Below are 19,476 nucleotides of genomic sequence, written 5' to 3' on the forward strand. Positions count from 1 at the left end.
ATCTGGGGGGGAAACCCTCCTTTTTTTTTTTTTTTTTTTTTTTTAGCAAATGGCTGCCTTCAATTACAAAATGCTGCAGAGCCTGGTAAAAGAATGTTTGGAGTGCGGAACTGTGCCAGAAGAGAGCCCTTGTGCATATTTTTATTGATCTTTAATAAAGTGTATGCAGTAAGAGATGAAAGGCCCTTTCTTTGTGTGCTAATGGCTCTCATACGGTTAGACAACAGAAATGCAGACTTCTGCTATTTCCACATTATGATAACAATAATTCTTGATATCATTTGCCCAAAGATCTGTATGCTGTGGTGCGATATTTTTTTTTCTCCTTTTCTGCCTTTCTAACAGACTTAAGGGCATTTGTGCATTTGATAAGACATCAGCATTCAACTTTTCAAGCTGTCAGTTGATATAGGAACTTGCTAAGTAAGGAAATTTTACTCTGTGCGCAGGATTTGGAGGCAGCATACTACCCCCAGGGAGTGAGACTGTGTTCATCCTCTCACTACAAAATCCAGAAGCTTTTTCTCTTTCTTTGAAGATACCTTCCTAATTATGAAGCTGAAACTTGGCGACATTACAAAACTAGGAGAGGACTCATTTCTGATCATATCTACTAGGCATGATAGTGTTCTGTGTATTTTGCTTGCAGAGGCAGCATAAAGTTCTATTTTAGTAGCAGAATAAGATACACTCAGGAAAGCAAATGCAATGAAATTCAGATATAAGGTAGAAGTCAAGTGATTCATATTTTTTTGAAATATAGTTCAAATCCCTGCCTGGCGAGTTTCTACTGACTCCACAATTTTTTTTTTTATTGGTTATTTTATTATTTTTTTTTTTTTCCAGTTTGAATTTCATCTTGTCCCAGTTCTGCTCTGTGCAGGTTTAGCAGTTGATTAACCTATTTACTATTTCTCAGCAGATTGAACAAATGGGTTTTGTGTGAGGAGGAAGTCAGTGGCAGGCAGTGCAGATTTTGATGGGGCAAGGGTAGAATAGGATGAATTTTGGTAGGTTGTGTGCCTTGCCTCCTTATCCAATTTATTTCTTAAGTCCTCATCTTTGTCCTCTCCACTGTGGCCACGTGACTGGCAGTGTATTTCTCCTTTCCCCTCCTCTCCCATCCTGAGTGTTTGCTGTTCTTCAGTAACAGCCCAGCTCTCCATTTTGTGGTTCCCAGTTCGGTGTCCCTTCAGTAGGAAGAAAGAAAAACCTGAAAAACTGCCTGCCCCAAAGGGATGGCAACTGCGAAGATGTGCAATTAAAAAAATTACTGTATTTTATATATTTTTTAATGCATCAATATGCACAAATAAATTTTAGGTAGGTTAAGTCGAGGTGTAGAAGTGTCGAGGTGTATATAGAAGTGTAGATGATTTGGGTTTGTTTGAGATCAAGTAGTGCATTTAATTTGATTCCAACTGCTTATATTTTAACCTCAGACTTTGAGGGGCAGATAATGTTGTACTGTCTGTAATTCCTTTATTTTTAAATTTTGTTCTACCTATTTCTATATGTCCCTAACAAAATCGCTTGCTTCTGTCTTCTCTATTTAATTTTTAAAAATCTAATTTCAGGAAAAAGCCTGAAGTTTCTGGAGTCATGGCTAAAGCTGACATCAACCCAAAATCTATACATCATGCCAAAAAATGGTCAGATGATGTAGAGAACTTATACAGATTTCAGCAAGCAGGATACAGAGATGAGGTTGAATATAAACAAGTAAAACAAGTTGATATGGTAAGATTTAGAACTCTGCAAGGGTTATTACTTTAAACTTCTGTCTCATGTTAGACGATTAAATAAAAATGGAGGTGCCGCTTAATGGTGCAGAATGTTCCTAAGAAAGTCACTCCTCATCCAGTTAGCTCAAAATATAGCAAAACGTTGATGTGCATAATAAGATGCAGTTTATTCTTTTGTCGTGGGCTTGGATAACACTGTAAAGGCTGTGGCATAAATTCCTTTAACTGTGCAAAAAGAAATCCTGTAATTAGTGTGGTAGGAACAGTCTGTTTAAGATTTATGGCAGGGCATAACCATAAATAATTAAACCCTGACAAAAGTTAAAGAACACCGCTTACTCAGTGTAAAATGAGCATGCATTCTGTTCAAACTTGCCAGGATCTGGCAGTGGTTCTCTTTCAATTTACACATTTTGAAATGTCTTGTTTACTCCATATTATGTTTCCATAATGCAGTAGTTATTAATGATGCAATTATAATATAGGTGGCATGAATATTAAGGCTCTTACGTTTAGCAAATAACTCAGCTGTGTGTCTAAAGTAATAAGGTAAGTGATGAAGCTACTACTTCTGGGACTCTCTGGTTAGAGAATGCTGTAGTTTGACATCCTATTGTCAACCCTGCCTGGAAGAGAAATAAGATTCTTATTACCTGATTATTAAGGTTCAATTTAATCAGAAGTAGTCATAGGTGTTCAAGCTGCAGATAGCTACTAAAGCCATAAAGCTGTTGAACATACAAGTGCTCAAGCCTTTTGTTTAAAGCTTCACATTGTGGAACACTGAAGAGCACCAGGATGGTGCTGGTTTCCTGCAGGACTGATCCTGCTGTATTTGAGACTATGATACATGTAGCTCACTTTATTTTTATGAAATTGCTAATGAAAAGCATGATGCACACATTTTTCATGGTCAGAAGGATCCCAAAGAAACTGTGTGTCAGTCTTACAGAAGTGGAATCTTTTAGCCGCTGAGAGTACTGAATAGCATCAATGTTTTTTCCCTAAACAATGTATTTTAAAAGCTTTGACTAGTCCACTTTTTAAATGACTCTAGTCTATCAGATATTCTTAGATCCTAATTTCTAGACTTTTCTGATGACAAAATTCTTTATACTAGACCAGAAAACTGGTTTCTGACATTTTGCTCTTAATCTTTTTTTAAAAGCTAAGCAAATAAATAGCAAAGTAGTGTTCAGATGCAAATGAGGTTTTCCCATGGAAGTATACCTGATATTCTTTCCAATCTAATGCACAAACATAATTCAATGTGAGCCTGTTCAGGTGAATGTATATTCTTTTTATTCTTCTTAGGTAGAGTGTTGGCCAGAAACGGGATTTGTTAAGAAACTTCAGAGAAGGGATAATACATTCTATTATTATGATAAACAAAGAGAATGCGAAGACAAAGAAGTCCCTAAAGTGAAAGTTTATGTGTATTAGTTTTGTTATTCTAATATGTTTGTATTTTTTATAAACCTGTTTGTTTGTTAGAATCTGTAAGTAAATGAGATTTGTGTAATCTGACTTACCTTAAGTATCGATGTCATTCTTGGATAGAAGGGGGAATACAGGAAATGTGGAGAAGACTGGAACCATAGACATAGGAATTCCAGTTTTTTCCTGCTATAACTGAAAATCTTATTGTCTCTCATTTTCCTAGTTACAAATGTTTTGACATCAAAAAGATAAAAAGCTGGCAAGTGGGCATCATCATATAATTGGTTTAACTGTGTGCAAAGACCATTGTAAGTAGAGGCATCAATCTTTATTCAAAACAATATAATCTTGTTGACACTGGCTAATGTCAACCACAGTCTCTTGGTACAGCTAAAGGTTGCAAGACTACGAAGGGCCAAAGTAAGGCCAAAAGGCTAAAGTTCCCGTGGAGAATAGCAAGAATAACAAGCAGAGAATTTAGTGAAGGACACCGAACAATCAAGTAGCGAGGACCAGTGCTAAGCTGCAGATTTAAAAACTAGTTATTGTGGTGGAAACAGTCACAACAAAAATGTCTTCCTGAGCAATAGGTAAGGTATCTCCAAAGTATTTTTGTCAGGTGCAAGTGTTAATTACTTGAGGAGGAAGTATTAATTGACTTGCTAGCATATGCCTTTTTATGGAGGGGGGGGCGAAAGATTGTGGATTTCCCTATGGTGGGTTCAGGGAGTACAAAACTGCAGGGAGAACATGAAATCCATACCATGTAATAGTTAAGGTTAAGTAACTTATGCAGATGATATGTGGGATTTCTGGGCAGAATTCATCTCATCTAACTTCAAATGTCACATTGTCAACATCTACACCTGCCCTTGTCATTTGGACACCCTTTGTTCTGAATGGAGAGAAGTGGGCTCTTCTGGGCACAATTAATTTCTTCCAAATGTAGATATGTAACATTTGCTTTGAACATGTTGCTGTGACATCAGCTCTGCAGAAGCTGTCCATACGTGTGCTACGGTATGGACACGGTAAACGCGAGGTTCCATACTTACCTTCACTCATTAGGGAATTTAACTAAAGTACTTTAAGATGCCAAAACTCTAGATAATTGACCAGTAGAACAGATTATTGTTATGTAAACCAGTAGGTGTGTTCGTGGTAGTTACAGAAAAAGTGTTATTAATATCTCCTGTCTCTAGACTGTAAACCAAGGGGTATCTAAACTAGGTTTTAGGCATGGATTAGCAGTGTACATTTGACCACCTGTCTTACGGATATTCTTCCTTCATTTGAACCTAAGATGGTGGCCAACTCAAGATGCAAAATAGAGGACTTACAGCTCCAAGTCAAAATCAGTAGTATAGATGCAATATTCAGAAGATCTCAGTGACAATAGGTGACAATGATCTAGTCACCTTATTTAGACTACTCAGAAATTTTTAGCTTGAATTTGTATGAGCTCTGTTAGAGAAATGACTGAAAGGTACTCAGAAGCCACTGTGAAGCTTTTTTATTCCAGGAAGGTTTTAATGGCATATAAATAGAGAGTTACTGCAATGACAGAAATAAAACATTGCTGCAGTAAATTTCACTTCAGATTTTCATTATGATTTCTTTTCTATTTGAATTGCTCAGTGTACTTTTTAAGAGAGGACGTTTTGCATACTTTGCAATCAAATAGTGGGAACAGAACAATTATCAGGATAATCCATCTATTTTGTTACTTTGAGATAGTGGATGTCACTTTGTTAACTTCATAGATTCCTAAAAAGGAAATTTTCCAGTGGACATGAAAAGAACCTTTAAAAAATTCACAAGAATAGATATGCTGTATAGCCAACTCAATTTTATTGGCAGAAATTACTGCTATCAGCACACATAGAATAAGTGAGAATGTTTGGTACAGCTGTTTTCTCAGTCTATAAAAAAGACATAGTTGGGTATTCAAGAACAGGAATTAAAATTGCAGGTAACTTTCTGGAGTTTAACTTTTTTTTTAAAGAAAGACTTTTAAAAATTGAAACAAATGTAGAAGATTATTCTGAGCTTCCCTCATTTTACCTGACTACACCTCAATGTTTTTGCAGTACTGCTGGATGTTTTCTCTCTCGTATTATGTTTTAAAAATGATGAGTGTGCGTTTCATACAGCCCATGGAGATTTCTTTTCATTTCAGACAAGTAGCATGGGAATTCATGTTCCACTTCTGAAATGCTGATTTTGTATGAGTTGGCAGATTCTTCTCACTTTGAGACAGTGAATTACCTAGATTTTATTACTTACATTTTGCAGCATTGTCAGTGTGCTAAAAGGTTGAATCTCAGTGTAATATTTAAAAGATTAATGGGATGAAAATGAAAGAAAAGCCTTGTCATTAGTGCTGGAGACCAGTTTACAGACATAGCCTTTGTCAGCCCTAATTCTGTATTTGGGAGTTCACTCACTTCACTAGCAAAATAGCAGGTTTTGTACTGGCAGTGACAGTTTCAGTTATAATTGTCCTTTGACATCCAGTTCATTTCCATATTTCACTCCAGTTCATGCCAAACTTAAGGTTACTTAAAACCACTCTGTTTTCTAAAGACCTTAGCTGTGTAATGGCCTTAGCTGTGAAGCCAAAAGGGTTCCTCTCTTTAAAAAGAAACAGGTAACGGGGGTTCTTGCCTGAGTTCAAGTTTGTCTGTGATCACAAAATAACATTAATCTAGTATAAAGATGTTTGCTTGAGTTAATTCTTAGAATCATAAAATGGTTTGGGTTGGAAGGGACCTCTAAAGGTCAGCTAGTCCAACCCCCCTGCCGTGGGCAGGGACATCTTCAACTCGATCAGGTTGCTCAGAGCCCCGTCCAACCTGACCTTGAATGTTTCCAGGGATGGGGCAGCCACCACCTCTCTGGGCAACTTGTGCCAGTGTTTCACCACCCTCTGTGTAAAAAATTTCTTCCTTCTATCTAGTCTAAATCTACCCCCCTTTAGTTTAAAGCCATTCCCCCTTGTCCTGTCGCAACAGGCCCTGCTCAAAAGTCTGCCACCATCTTTTTTATAAGCCTCCTTGAAGTACTGATAGGCTGCAAGAAGGTCTCCCTGAAGCCTTCTCTTCTCCAGGCTGAACAACCCCAACTCTCTCAGCCTTTCTTCATAGGAGAGGTGTTCCATCCCCCTGGTCATTTTTGTGTCCCTCCTCTGGACCCACTCCAACAGGTCCGTGTCTTTCTTATGCTGAGGGCTCCAGAGCTGGACGCAGTACTGCAGGTGGGGTCTCACCAGGGCAGAGTAGAGGGGCAGAATCACCTCCCTCGACCTGCTGGCCATGCTGCTTGTGATGCAGCCCAGGATACGGTTGGCTTTCTGGGCTGCGAGCGCATAATTGCTGGATTATGTCCAATTATTCATCCACCAGTACCCCCAAGTCTTTCTCCGCGGGGCTGGTGATTGCCCTGACCCAGATACAGGACCTTGCACATGGCCTTGTTGAACTTCATGAGGCTCACATAGACCCACTCCTCCAGCCTGTCAAAGCTCTTCCTGAAGTGGCTTTGGTATTCAGCTGTGCTTGTTGAGCAGGAAGCTGATACTCGAGTACTAACAAGTTTTCCTCTGCTGCCGTTATGCTGGATGTATCTCTTTCAGTCAAAAAAACTGCCAAAAGAATTTAATGTGTTGGTATTTTCTCTTATTTGATAAATCTGTAACTGAAATGTCTTGTCTGACACCTCAGTTTTAAGCATGTTGAGAACTGTTAGCTTACTTGTGTCTTAATTTAAGGTTGCTAAGTTGTGAAAAAGTATCGGAAGTAAGCAATCTGGGGAAGCTGTGCTTCATTTTAAGGGTGACACAACAGTTCATATCAAGATAAATAACTTCTTTCTGAACACCATTACAAAAACTTTTAACTGAACTTTAGTAACTTCAAAGAGATAGAGATAAAATCCTATCTCTCCATTTTATTGCTTAGAGATGAAAATATGTGCTATTTTGCAGATTTGAGTCTTAATAAAAAGTAATTCTGTGAAAATACTTTCCAAGGTACTTTTCTTATCTGTTGGTGTTCCTCTTATCAGGGAACACTGTCACGCTTTCAATGACCATTTGCAGCAGCTCAACAAATGGATGATGGCAGGGCTCCCTGTTAGCAAGCGCTTACCAGCTGCCCAAGTCTCATGTACTTGGTCTAATTCTAATTCACTTCATGGCTTTGCACAAGACAAGAATAAATGCTTTCTGTGCCTGTTGAAGCTCACAAAAGGAGGTAAAACAAACTTTTGTGAGACCTACTTTTCAGGCTTTGTGTTTGACAGCTACAAGAGAAATGGCAAGGATGCAACCTCTCTGAATTCATCCGGTCACACTGGGGAAATAAAGGCTGCATTTGTGTGTTCTAGGCTGGTTTCCTATGTTTTCAGCCTTTACTTGAATTGATTATTGAACAGTATTGTCTGAAAGTGATACTATGGTTATTTGATTGCTTTACAGTCACAGCAGCTCAAAGCGCGGCACAAAAAAAAGTGGTATAAGCATTTTAATTTTCACTTTGGTACCCGAGTGGACAGTTGTCTTTCCAGCTCTGAACACACTTGAACCTCAACCTTTTGTTTTTCAAACATGGTTCCCTTGTTTCAAGGTGCTGAAAATGATTGACCGGCTGTTACAACCCAGACTGGGTGACTCAGGGGGTCGTAGCAGTTTCGTGATTCCCTTGGGCTAAATTAAGGTGAAATGACACCAGGCGATCAATTAAACACTTTATTTATGGAACATGCAACTTAAACTTGGAAAGTGTGATAATAGGCGGTGTGGATTCTATTGAGGCATTTATAAGAAGAGAAGGAAAGAGAGTAAAAGGAAAGGGGGGGGGAGAGAGAGGGAGAGATCACCACCCTTGGATCCCGCGATGACGATGACAGACGTGGCAATCCTCCGGTGATGGGCGCGCGCACGGCTCCTTGGAGTTGTGCCTCTTATAGTCTAGTTCCTGCCTCTCGGGGAGTTATGTAGCTCCTGATCCTTTGTGCAGGCACCATTGGGGGGGGTGGTCGTGAACCCCTTCCCCAAATAAACTCTGTGTGACCTTGGGCCATACATGGTGCGTTGTCCTGCCGGGCCTATCAGAACATGGAACTGCGCACCCTCCAGCACGCCCTCCAGCATGCCCTCCGCGTCCTGAGTTATCTGACCTCTCGTTTAAGGTTTATCGCTGCCATGCAGACCGTGACTTGTTTTATCACAATGTTTGAGACATTAACTCTTTCAGTCTCTCACACCGGCTTCAACCTCTTTAAAGACAACTTTGTTACTCAACAGCTGTTGATGCCGCTGTTCCTCACGTTGTCTGATACGAGTGAAGTCTATCTGAAAGCAGCTTGAATGGAGTTGCCTTATGGTCTTTGCAGGTTTTCTCCTATTACCCTAGTTCCACTGGATTTATATTTATTTTTAGGAGCTGCTTGCTTAGTAGCATGCCTGTGCTGAGCACCTGTTGGCAAGTTGTAATTACTTAATAAAACACATTTTCTTTCTTGTTGCAGTTGAGACTTTGCATTTACTTCAAGTCTGAAGCTCAGCACACTCGCAAACAGCATTTGGGAGGGTGACTGGTGACTACATGCCAGGGGCTGGCACACAGGATAGACAGTGAGATGACACAGAAAAGGTAATTAAGAATGGGATTTAATAAGAAGACAGGCCAGACTGCAGGGATCAGGGGCAGGGCTCAGCCAGGTGAACATCCTGCCCGACAGCCTGCTCACACACCTCTAGCCCCTCCATCCTCCTTCCTCACCATCTTTCCCATACTTGTTCCACCCTGATCCTTCCCTTTCTGTCTGTGGTCCTTCCCCATAACATCATTCAGTCAGTCCCCCAACCTCCCCTCAAATATCCCTTAATATTCATGTTAACCATATTTCCTCCTCCTTATCAGTTACAAAATGGAGGCTGACCCTCTCCAAGGCTGGAGTAGTTCTTTTAATGGCCCATCAGTCAGTGCCTGACAGGCTCTGGCCTCCGTTATTAACTTTCTCATCACCTGCTCATTAATGTTTGTGTGTCTGCCTGTTTAATTTAGCATTTTCCTCGTTATTTGTTATTTCTATGGTACAGAATAGTCCTTAACCAAATAACTCACTGAACCAGATGCTCTCATATTTCACATGTCCTCACGCCAGCCTCCCCAAGGCAGGCAGCTTGGCTGTGATGTGAAGGATGATGCCATGTAGAGGCACCTACTCAGCAGGACCTCTGTCCTGCTGCTGCAGATGTCTAGGCAGGTGGCAGCTCTAAGGACGTGGAGACAAAGGGAAGGGAATGCCTAAAAACAGGAGGAGGAGGAGGAGGATGGGGGAGGGAGGGAAAAAGGGCACATGAGTTCAGGGAAGGATGAGCGTGTGTAGGGAGTCAATCACGCAGATGCATCAGCATTTTGCCAGCGGTCTTGTACCCACAGAAACCTCCTCCCTTGCTGGCAGTAGCTCAGTTCTTGTTGGCTGGGGAAGCAGGACGCAGTCCCAGCATCTCGCTGCAGATGTTCATCCTGCCTTGGCAGGAGCGCCCGAATGCCTCAGCCAAGGGGAAGATGTCCTGCTTGGGTGGATAAGCTGCTGGCAGCTGCTTGATTTTGCAAAAAGCAGGCAGACTGGACGCATGGCAGGTTATTCATTTTTGCCCAGGGTGTCTAGAGGATGTCAGCTGCGCTGCACTGCCCCGGGGGACATGCTTGTGCCAAATACACGACGTTTTTGAGGAAGAGTCGACGCTGGGATGCAAGCGGGGAAGAGCCAGCAGGTGGGCTGTGGGTGCTAGGAGATAGGTGCTAGGATGCTGTGCATAGAGAGATGGGCTGGAGCCAGGCACGCTCAGTACGGGAATGCGTTGGGCAGTGTTTCTGGAGAAAGGAGCACGGCGGCCCTGTAGGCCTGCCTCTTTCCATGGCCCTGGTCTCCTGAAGCTACGGACGGTGGAGCTCTTGCTCTGTAGCCCTGTTCTGCGGCTGCGGCGGGTGGAGCCCACTGGACTCCTTATCCTAACCTCCCCAACGGATCCATCTTCATCTTGTTCAGAAGGCACTTGAGTCGCAGCCGAGAGGGACCCTGCTTCTCTCCACCGACTCTTCAACAGGGAGGAGGTCTACATACCAAGGGCTGAAAGATCACTGTTTTGAGGAGATGCTCATTAAAACATGAAATCTCTCTTTGAGAGCCTATCACTTACAGCTTTGGTCTCAACAAGTGAGAAAGATCACCACCTTTGCAACTACAAACACAGAGATTTATTTAAAATGTCATTGGACTAATATTTTGTCAGACCAGAGCAATATTTCAACAGAGAAGAAAGATTTATGTATCTGAAGGATGAGTTCAGAACAGGTGTTTAGAAGAGATATTCATTGGTAGTGTGTATATTGCAAGAAGATGATTGAGAATGCAAGGCAAAAGAAACAGAAGAAATATAAAAGCTTAAGTATGCTACAGACGGTAAGAAGACATTAAAATGTCATTGGGAATCTTAGTTCAGGAACAGCTTCTCTGTTATTTAGAATTTTACCATTTGCATCCATCAGATAGAAGAAAACTCACCAAATATTCATAATTCCTGCTTTACTATATCAGAGCAAAGAAGGAGGATCCATCCACACCAGAAGAAATAATTTACCATCTGTAACCAAGGAGGATGTGAAGCATCACCTGCTAAATATAAACACTTTCAGCTGAGAAGTCCGGGGTCATGTACACTCCCAGTCTTAAGACCAGTAACTCAGGACTCTCTAATTTACTAATTTTTAGATCTTAACAAACTTTGGAAAATTGGAGAGGTGCCAGAGGACTGATGGAAGGTCAACGTGATCTGCTACTTAAAAGGAAAAGGAATGATACTAGACTAAGCAGATTCTAATCAGCGGTAAATTAATGAAGTGGATACACTAGGACTCTGTCAATAAAGAAAAAGGGGTTAGAAAGTATTTTCATCTGTGCTCAGCTGATTGGATGCATCTTGTCTGATTTGAAGTATCAGTGACGAGCCACAGGATAGATGAAGAAATAGGCGCTTTGGAGGTTTTGTTTCTGGAACATCTTATTTTACCGCCTGAGGACTAACAGTTTCTAACCACTACCATCAATCTCAGCCCGGAGTTACCTAAATAAAAGCAGTGACTGGTGCTGTGCGAGACCCCGAGATGAGAGGTTCACACCTCTCACGTGAGATGAAGCCCTCCACACCCAGACTCTGCAAAATCCATGAACTTTTAGTAAGATAACAGCTCCCCTGTGCAAACAGGATTTAAATGACTCGCTTTTCAATTCAGAGGCTGTAGCTGCCGCAGGTTTTGAATTGCACAGCCCATGGAGAAGAAAAAGCCCATGGTTGCTGGCAGTGCCAGCTGGAAATATTTCAGCATAGGAGGCAGCAGTCTGGATTTCAGGCAGGTGTCTTAGTCATCCCATGGCTAACCACCGTTTAATGGAGCGTGTGCCTTGGGGACACCGAGTTTTGGGAAGGAAACCTCCTTCTCCTGGATGCGTTTGGCTGCCAGATAGCCTTGAGGTGACTTGGGAAGATGCAGGAGTCACGCAGACCCTCGCTGCTGGTGGGATGACCTCTCCTGGCACAGTGAAGCATGCTTGCTGCAGGCGAGGAAGGCCTTTCATCTCCCCTCTCCGCAGAGAGCATCACAAAATTCCGTATCTCAAGGATGTGGCGGTGCCAAGGGGACCATATGCACACAACGAGGAAGAACAAGGAGGGGGAGATTTTTCTTTTTCTGTTCATCCTGCTGTGGAAAGCCTAAATGACAAGATAGAAAACCTGCAAAATCAGGAGGTGGTACTGTTGTTCTGTGTCTTTTTGTAATTTATTAGAAGTAGCACTTTTTTCCTCTTGAAAATACAGTAACAATCCAGATTTCCCTGTGACGTTACTGCCACCCTCCCTGGGCTGACAAGTGATGTCTAATTTGCAAACGGAGCAGATGAGAGGGCTGGTTTCGCCGTTCAGCTGGTGCACAGGCTCCAAACAAGGAAATGACCAGTGTCAGTTCAAGCGCCTTTCCCCTGCTCTTCAAAGGGATGTTTTGAAGCAGGCCCACAGCTGCTGCCCCACTTAGAGTCTGCCACCAACCTGAAAGAAGAGCTGGATGTTGGTAAGTAAGTTGCTTATACACGTATCAGAGGCTCAGAAGGGAAATTTTCATGATACATGTGCATATGTATATATATTTTAATGAAACATTTCTCTTTTTGAAGATACTTTTTCTCAAAAATAAAAAATCTTGAAGATATTTTTTCTCTAAACCGTCTTCTATCAAATGCTGTGACTCTTTCCGTTGAGATTTCGGGCTATGAAGGAGCAGATGGGAAAGCTTCTGTGATACATGAAATAAGATAACATAAAGGAGGGAGAATCCACAATCCTCATGAAACTCAAACTGCTGGAAAACCCAAAGGAGAGTGAAGATTATAATGAATAATTCGGACAACACATCCCCGACTCTGAATGTTTCAGCTTCTTCATTTGTTCAATTTCTCATCTGATCTCCAAGAGCTAAACATAAATGTGGAAAAAGTAAAATGAAATAGTTTTGCAGTACCATTTAAAGCCTGCTGCCTGTATTTCCCAGCTCAGAGGGATGCCACGGGCCGAGGCTCACACTGAATCTGTGAGCACATGCCTCCCTCTGCTGACTGCCTCCCCCAAACCTCTCCTTGACTGCAAACGAGAAAAGGCCGTGACTGTTTTTCCCCCTCCTGTTGGGCCAATGTTCCTCCCCATGTCCCAGGCAATGACCGTAACGTCCAGGGAGCTGACGGATACAGGCTGCTCATGTCAGCCCCAGCCCCGCGGTGCCGCTGCCAGTCACTCCAGCAGTGCTGTGTTCCCCCACGTGGCATCTGCCCTTTGGGTCCCACTGCCACTGGAGTTCTCCATTAACGCTAAAATAATGCATGAATCCTTGTTTAAGGGAAAATCTCCAAAAGCTGCAAGGAAGGCACTCAAAGAAAGTTACAATAAGCCAAGGGAAGCGAGCAAGGAGCTTTGGCTAGATCACCAGATTACAGATAGAGTATGCTAGAAATATTTTTCTGAATTTTGGTTTTGATTTTTTTTCAGTTTGAATATGTCTGTAACACCGCCTGGTATCAGTTTAAAAACTTCTCGGTCCTTGTTGGCAGCTACTAAGTAAAACCAACCGTGGGAACAGCAAAACAGAAAGGTTTTGGTTTCTCTTCTCTTTTCACACGCAACCTTCAGAAACCCCGTGTCCTTGCAGCAGACACGTCCCCCTGGCACATGCAAAGGCAAGAAATGTACAATCTCAGCACTGCAGGATTAATTGGAAAAAATCATGCCCCTAGCTCTGGGGTGGAGGAGTGGAAGTCCTCAAGCTGGTTTTCCCATTGATGATCTGCCAGGCTTGGGTGACTCCTTCCACAGAGGGAGACAAGCACAACTCTTCTGGGACGACCGAGAGGGATCTCAGTGTCGTGAACATCTTGTCCATTTTTAATTCTTCCAGAGCATTTCTTCAGGTTGGGAGCTGTTGGATGATTTGTTAGGACAGAGATGAGTTTAAAGTCCACTGTAACGAAGCAAGTTTGTTAATCATGTTCCCTTTGGCCTTAAAAACATGTGAAAACAGCTCGGGGTCCTCCAGGAATTTGGGGTTGTGGAAGCTTTGTTAGAAAGCTCCAAAGAAAATTGTATCCTTTCAAAGTAAAGCATGGCAAATGGAATAGCCAAAGGGCCATCGCCCTGGGAGCTGAAGGCTGATTTAATGGTGCAAAAACCAACTATCAGGCTGCACTCACTAACAGCTGTGTCGGGAAGCTGAAATCGCTGCGGGGAAGGAGACAGGAGAGCAGTGGCTGATGTTGCTGGAGCAGCGACTAAGATAAATTGCAGCAGAAAGCCAGTGTTAACAAAGAGTTACGGAATAAATTTATGCTTTAGAAAACCCAGCACATTAGATCACTTGAAAGGACATGCAGAGCATCAGAGAGCCGGGTCGGTGAAGAGCTGAAGACAGCATTGCCTGCACAGATGAGTTACTGACCACCTTGGGACTTGAACAGCCAGCTGATGAGTTACAGAGGCAGCAGCAGCAATGACAATGATATATAATTAGCCTTGGGATATATTAAAATTTTCATATACGTGCTGAATTAAATCTTCGCCCAGAGTACAGGAAAAACCATATGATGGCCTTTAGAATAAATAAAATATTAGACAGGAGAGAGCATATATTTTTTTTACGAGTCTACGGTGCTGATGTTCTAAAGATACTCCAAAGCTCTCTGCAATTTATGGGCCAAATCTACTTCTTGGAAGCAGTGCCAGGCCTATTTTTGAGAAAGGAGAGCTAAAGCTCAGCATGCAAACCCCTGGAACAAGGGAAGGCAAATTGTGTCCAACCTGAGCAGAACAAACCTTTGTAATGTTAAACCATCTGAAATTTCCTTTTATATAATTTCCTCCATTAAAAAGCCGGTTGTTTTTTATTTCAGACCTGAAAAGTGTGCGTACTTTTCACTGAAGATTGATATACTTACTTTAAATTGTAGAAAGAAGTGAGTCAGTATTATGGAGCATCAAAATTGTGGCAGTCATGGATGCTCTTGTTATGAACTTGATGTCAGCAGCTTGTCTTTATTCTCAGACAATACAGCTTGATTCAGTTTTTGCAAAGAAAAAGTCTGTGTGGGAAAGACAACAAATCGCCAAGCAAACGGGGCAAATCGTTTTATCATTTGTTCAATTCCACCGGGTAGTAAAGAGGGAACGCAGGATCCCCTAAGCTTTGAAATGTGGCAGAAAACCAACCGCTCTGTTGTGCGATCTGTCCTGTGAGTGAGCATCAGCAGAAACGTGGTGTGGACACCCCGCGCACCCACGCTGCATCACTGCCCAACCAAGTACGGTACGGAATATCTGTGAGGAAGATTGATAGCATTTTCACAGAGAATGAGACATGTATTTTGAGTACTAACATAAATGTTAAGGTAGCGAGGTCTTTAACCACATGTGCCAGGACTAGAGGCTTGGTCTCATTTTCCAAGGAAGGTTTCAGAAGTTTGATGAGCTGTGAAACATGAGCTCAGTGGATCCTGCATCCCGAGTCATGTGTGTCAGCCTCTTGATGGCAGCAGGGCTTGCTCCTGGAGCTCTGGCTGCAGGAGAGGGACCACACCAAATGCATTCTAGTCCATGGATGGAGTAGGATCTGCTGCCAAATTGAAAAAGAAATGGAAAAAAGTGGAAAAAGGACTTCAGGTTGAAAAGGATGTCTAATTTCCAATGCCAACCCCCTTTCCCCACCTCATACTATTTTTTCACAAGTCACTCAAACTCCATCTCTAAAGCAATTTGGTTTTCTGCTCCCCACTCCTCTGCCTGAAAGGTTGTCCTAGAGCTGCTCTCCTTCGATTGACTGAAATCCCCCAGTCTGAACACGATACTACAGGTGCATCCTTCATAGCCATTTGCTCTTGTGCCAACATAACCCTTCAGCTTCAACATTTTATCTCACTCCTTAGCATTTACTCCTTCCCATGCTATGTATAAAAACCACAGTATCCCTTCTTGGCCTCCCTTTTGCAGGGCTAACCAAGCCAAGCGTTTCAGTCTTCTCTTGGAAGACAGGCCCTTGTGCCGATCATCCCACTGTTGAGCTCCTCCCAATACCTGTTTCAGAACAAAACAGTCTCTCCTGAGCTTGAGTGGCCAAAACGATGAACAGACTCCAGATGGGATCTCACTGGTACCGGCTACCGTGGCAGAAATTACTCCTTTTTCCTGTAGAAATTCCTCGCCTGGGATCACATCAGCCTGTGCCGCTGTTATACCACATCGGTTCATGGATCACATGACCAACACCAAAAGCTTTCTCCTCCTTTTCCATTTCTGGTGGAGGAAATCCCAGCTTAGGGCAGAAATTCCTGTTTGTCCCTAAGCGACCCATGAGTCTCGATGCATCCGCACCCCTCTCGCTGCTGTTATTCCTGTATAGCCTCCAATAAATCATCTCTCAGAGAAACTTTTCAATCTTAGCCTGTTTCTCCCCTTCCTCCCCCTGAGGACTACTGCTACAAAGAGTTATTCATTCCCAGCCTCCCAAGGAATTCAGCTGCACCGTGCACTGACAGAGAGAACGAAAATCGTGGATGGGACCACGTGCACAAGCAGCGGTCTCGCTGAGATACTTGCTGCCAGGGAGCATCATCTCTCGGAAGAAGCAGAATGGATCGCACAGGACATTTCTTGCCTAATAATCCAAGCGTGTGTCCTAGCGAGAAAGAGGACCCGGCTCCACAAGACGCACCGTGTGCTGAACAAGTGTTGTCATCCACTGGAGGAGACGCAATTTATCAAACCATTTGTATCACGAAAACAGACGCTTGGCCGAGTCAACTGCTAAATCCGCTACGTTATCTATTGGGTCTGATCTGTTAATGGCTCAATCAGATTCTCACTCATCAAATTAAAGTTGCTGCCTACTCACTGAACGTGTCGCCCAGAGAAGCATTTGGATGCACACAAGTGGTCCAGGCAGGAGATGCAGATCGGTTAAGTGGAGAAGACACGTAGCATTTAAAAAATGAGATACTACAGCAAAGCATGGGCTGAGTAGCTCCCCTGTTCTGAGCTCAGCACGGACACCTGAGCACTTTGTCCCCTTCAGGGTGTGTTTGGCTGGTCCCAGGGCCACGAGACAGCCCGCAGGGGCCAGGGCCGTCCCACACCACCACCAAGGCCCAGCTGTGATTTCGGTGCTGCCATGGCACCAGCTCACTGGGGCTGTGACCCATCTCTGAAGACCACGCACTGCTGCATCCTGGAGGTCAACCTAATGGCTATTATCTAATGGCATTTGATAATGGAAAATACTGTTCTAGAGATCTAAGGATGAAGTCCGGTCGTCTTACTCCTGACCAGTCCGAGAGATACCTTTCATACCAAAATCTTAAGAGCTTCAAGTGTTGGAGGCACTGAGGACGGGTAAGGAAGGATGCAATGGAGAAGGAGGTTTTGTTAGTTTATGTCCTAAAGAGGTTGAGAAAAGCACAACCTACCCCCCTTGGCCAGAAACGTGACAGGAGTCTTGAAATGAGCTTCACAAGTGAAACCTCTGGTGAAGCAACAGATAAAACAGTTTTATTTGTCTTAAGAAACCCACCTACCATTGGCTGGCATCCTCATCTCATCTATTAACTATTTATTGATGCTATTTATGTTCAAGGAATGGTTTGTGGTTTTCATCAGGTTTTGCCTGTGTTTTGCATCTGTTCTTAATTATTGGTAATTAGCTGACAGCTGTTGAAGGAGGTTGTGTCCATTTGTCCCTTTGAGCCCTAACTCCAAGCACAAACGCAGTACGCAACGCAGGGGACTCCCGCAGTCGCGCCCCTCCAGCAACCCAGCGCTTCCCTGGCCCCAACCAGACCCTACGCAACCCGCCGTGTTTAATCTGGGCAGAGCCAGAGACTGCTCAGGAATATAAGTGCTGAAAAACGAGCGTAAAACCAACCGTAAGGTTTCTGTAGGTCAAGAGCACTTGTGTGTCAGGAAGCCACATCCTTCACCCCGTGGGATTTTTTTTCCCCCAAGTGGCTCAAGATGACATGAAGAGTCTCTCCACTGAGTCCTGGAGACCCTTCTTCACCAAGCAGCGAGCGTGGGAACAAATGCTGGAGGGTTCCAGGAGGTGTTTCTGATTTTCCGCCCCGTACTTCAGCTCAGGACGAAGTCAAGCTCGTCGAAAGCCTGATAATTTTCTGGCCTTGCTTGAATTTAATACCTTTCATCTTTGAAGTTGCAGTGCTTTGGTCTTCAAGCGCGTTGGCCACAGGAGGCTGAGTGGAGATCAAGTGCACCCAGAGCCCTGTGTACACAGCACGTGCCCCGAGGTCAAGCAGCCCCAGCATCGCTTTTCACCTAAAACGACTGAAATGTTTTGCAAGAAAAGTGGCTGGTTTCACTGGACTCTTGTTCAAGAGTTGGGGAGCTCCTACGAGCCGTGACCAGTGGCCTGAAGGGGGATGTCGGGTGACTGGGGGTGAGCAGGAATTGACCCCCAACCGAACAACTGCACAGACAATTAGTATTTCCAGCTGTTTTTCTTCTTTCTGGTCTTTTTACCTACAGATCTGGCCTCTAAATGTTTTCTATCCAGCAAGAAGGAAATGCCCGTGTTATTTCTACTAAATTTCACTGATATTTAGTGGAATTTGTCTTTTGTTGGGGTTTATTTTGCTTCCCAGCAAGAAACCTCCTGGGAAGTTGTGGAGAAGTGTGTGGCGGGGGAGGACAGGGCTGGGGGGAAACAACAGAGCCAGTCCGAACGAACAAGTAAAATCTGTCCTGGGAGACGTGACGTTTAGCGCACCTTAATCGGTTTATTTTCATCCGAAAAAGCACTTGGAGAAATGTTGCAGCTGTGATGGTCTGGGGATATCCAAGAGGAAGGATATTTTGTGAGACCAAGTGATGTAGATGGAAAGAATAAAATTAATAAAAAATTAAAATTAATAACATTTTAAATTAACACAAATAAATTTAATCAATTAAAAACAAAATAAAGAAAAAAAAGAAATTACAACACCCCCCCCCCAGGCTTTCTCGCACGCAAACCCGTCTCCAGCTCTGACAAAGCAGCAGCGAGCTCTAGGCGAAGCAGGGGCAGTGCACGGGATCCCACCTGGTGAACCCGAGCGAAAACTTTGGCTGACCTATAGAGCAAAAATATTTCACTGCCACCAGCCCCAGCTCCGGGGATAACCGCTCCCTTTTATCTCGATTAAGTAGATAACACTGGTAGGTGACTGGGAAGACCGCGTAAGCTTATTTTTTCACCTCTGCCAGCGTCAGACGTTTAAAAACAAAACAAAACAAAACAAGACAAAATAAAACAAAACAAAACAAAATAAAAAATAAAGGAAAATAAAATAAAATAAAATTTAAAAGGTGCCATTGTAATGTCTCCAAATCACAGCATCATCATCATCAATAATGAGATTTGCTTACATAACGCGACTTTGCTGAATAATAAGTAAATACAGTAAATAACAGACCGGTGACCTTAACTCCTCTCCACCTCAGGGCCGGGGCTGGCGACTCCGCAGCTGCGGAGGTCCCGCGGAGCCGCGCCGCGCCCGCGTAAGGCTCGGCATGATCGTATATGCACGCGCGCCTATAGATGCGCATATGCGCGCACACGCACATCCCTCCCTCCCTCCGTCCCTCCGTCCGTCGGCCCGTTCCTCCCGCCCGCCCTCCCCGCAGGTGTAACGCCCGAGGGGG

General features: G+C 43.4%; 1 protein-coding gene across 1 annotated transcript in view; it reads left to right on the forward strand.

The window, feature by feature from the left end:
- The window catches only part of MEIG1 (meiosis/spermiogenesis associated 1), a 4,288-nt gene extending 1,100 nt beyond the window's left edge, over positions 1-3,188 (forward strand). Inside the window, exons 2-3 of the mRNA XM_009285514.2 lie at positions 1,578-1,740; positions 3,060-3,188. Of these exons, the coding sequence (XP_009283789.2) occupies positions 1,578-1,740; positions 3,060-3,188 (292 nt within the window). The remainder of the gene's footprint in view (positions 1-1,577; positions 1,741-3,059) is intronic.
- Positions 3,189-19,476: the final 16,288 nt, after the last annotated feature.

The sequence above is a fragment of the Aptenodytes forsteri genome, unplaced genomic scaffold (genome assembly GCF_000699145.1).
Source record: "Aptenodytes forsteri isolate BGI_AS27 unplaced genomic scaffold, ASM69914v1 Scaffold87, whole genome shotgun sequence".
Classification (NCBI taxonomy): Eukaryota; Metazoa; Chordata; class Aves; order Sphenisciformes; family Spheniscidae; genus Aptenodytes; species Aptenodytes forsteri.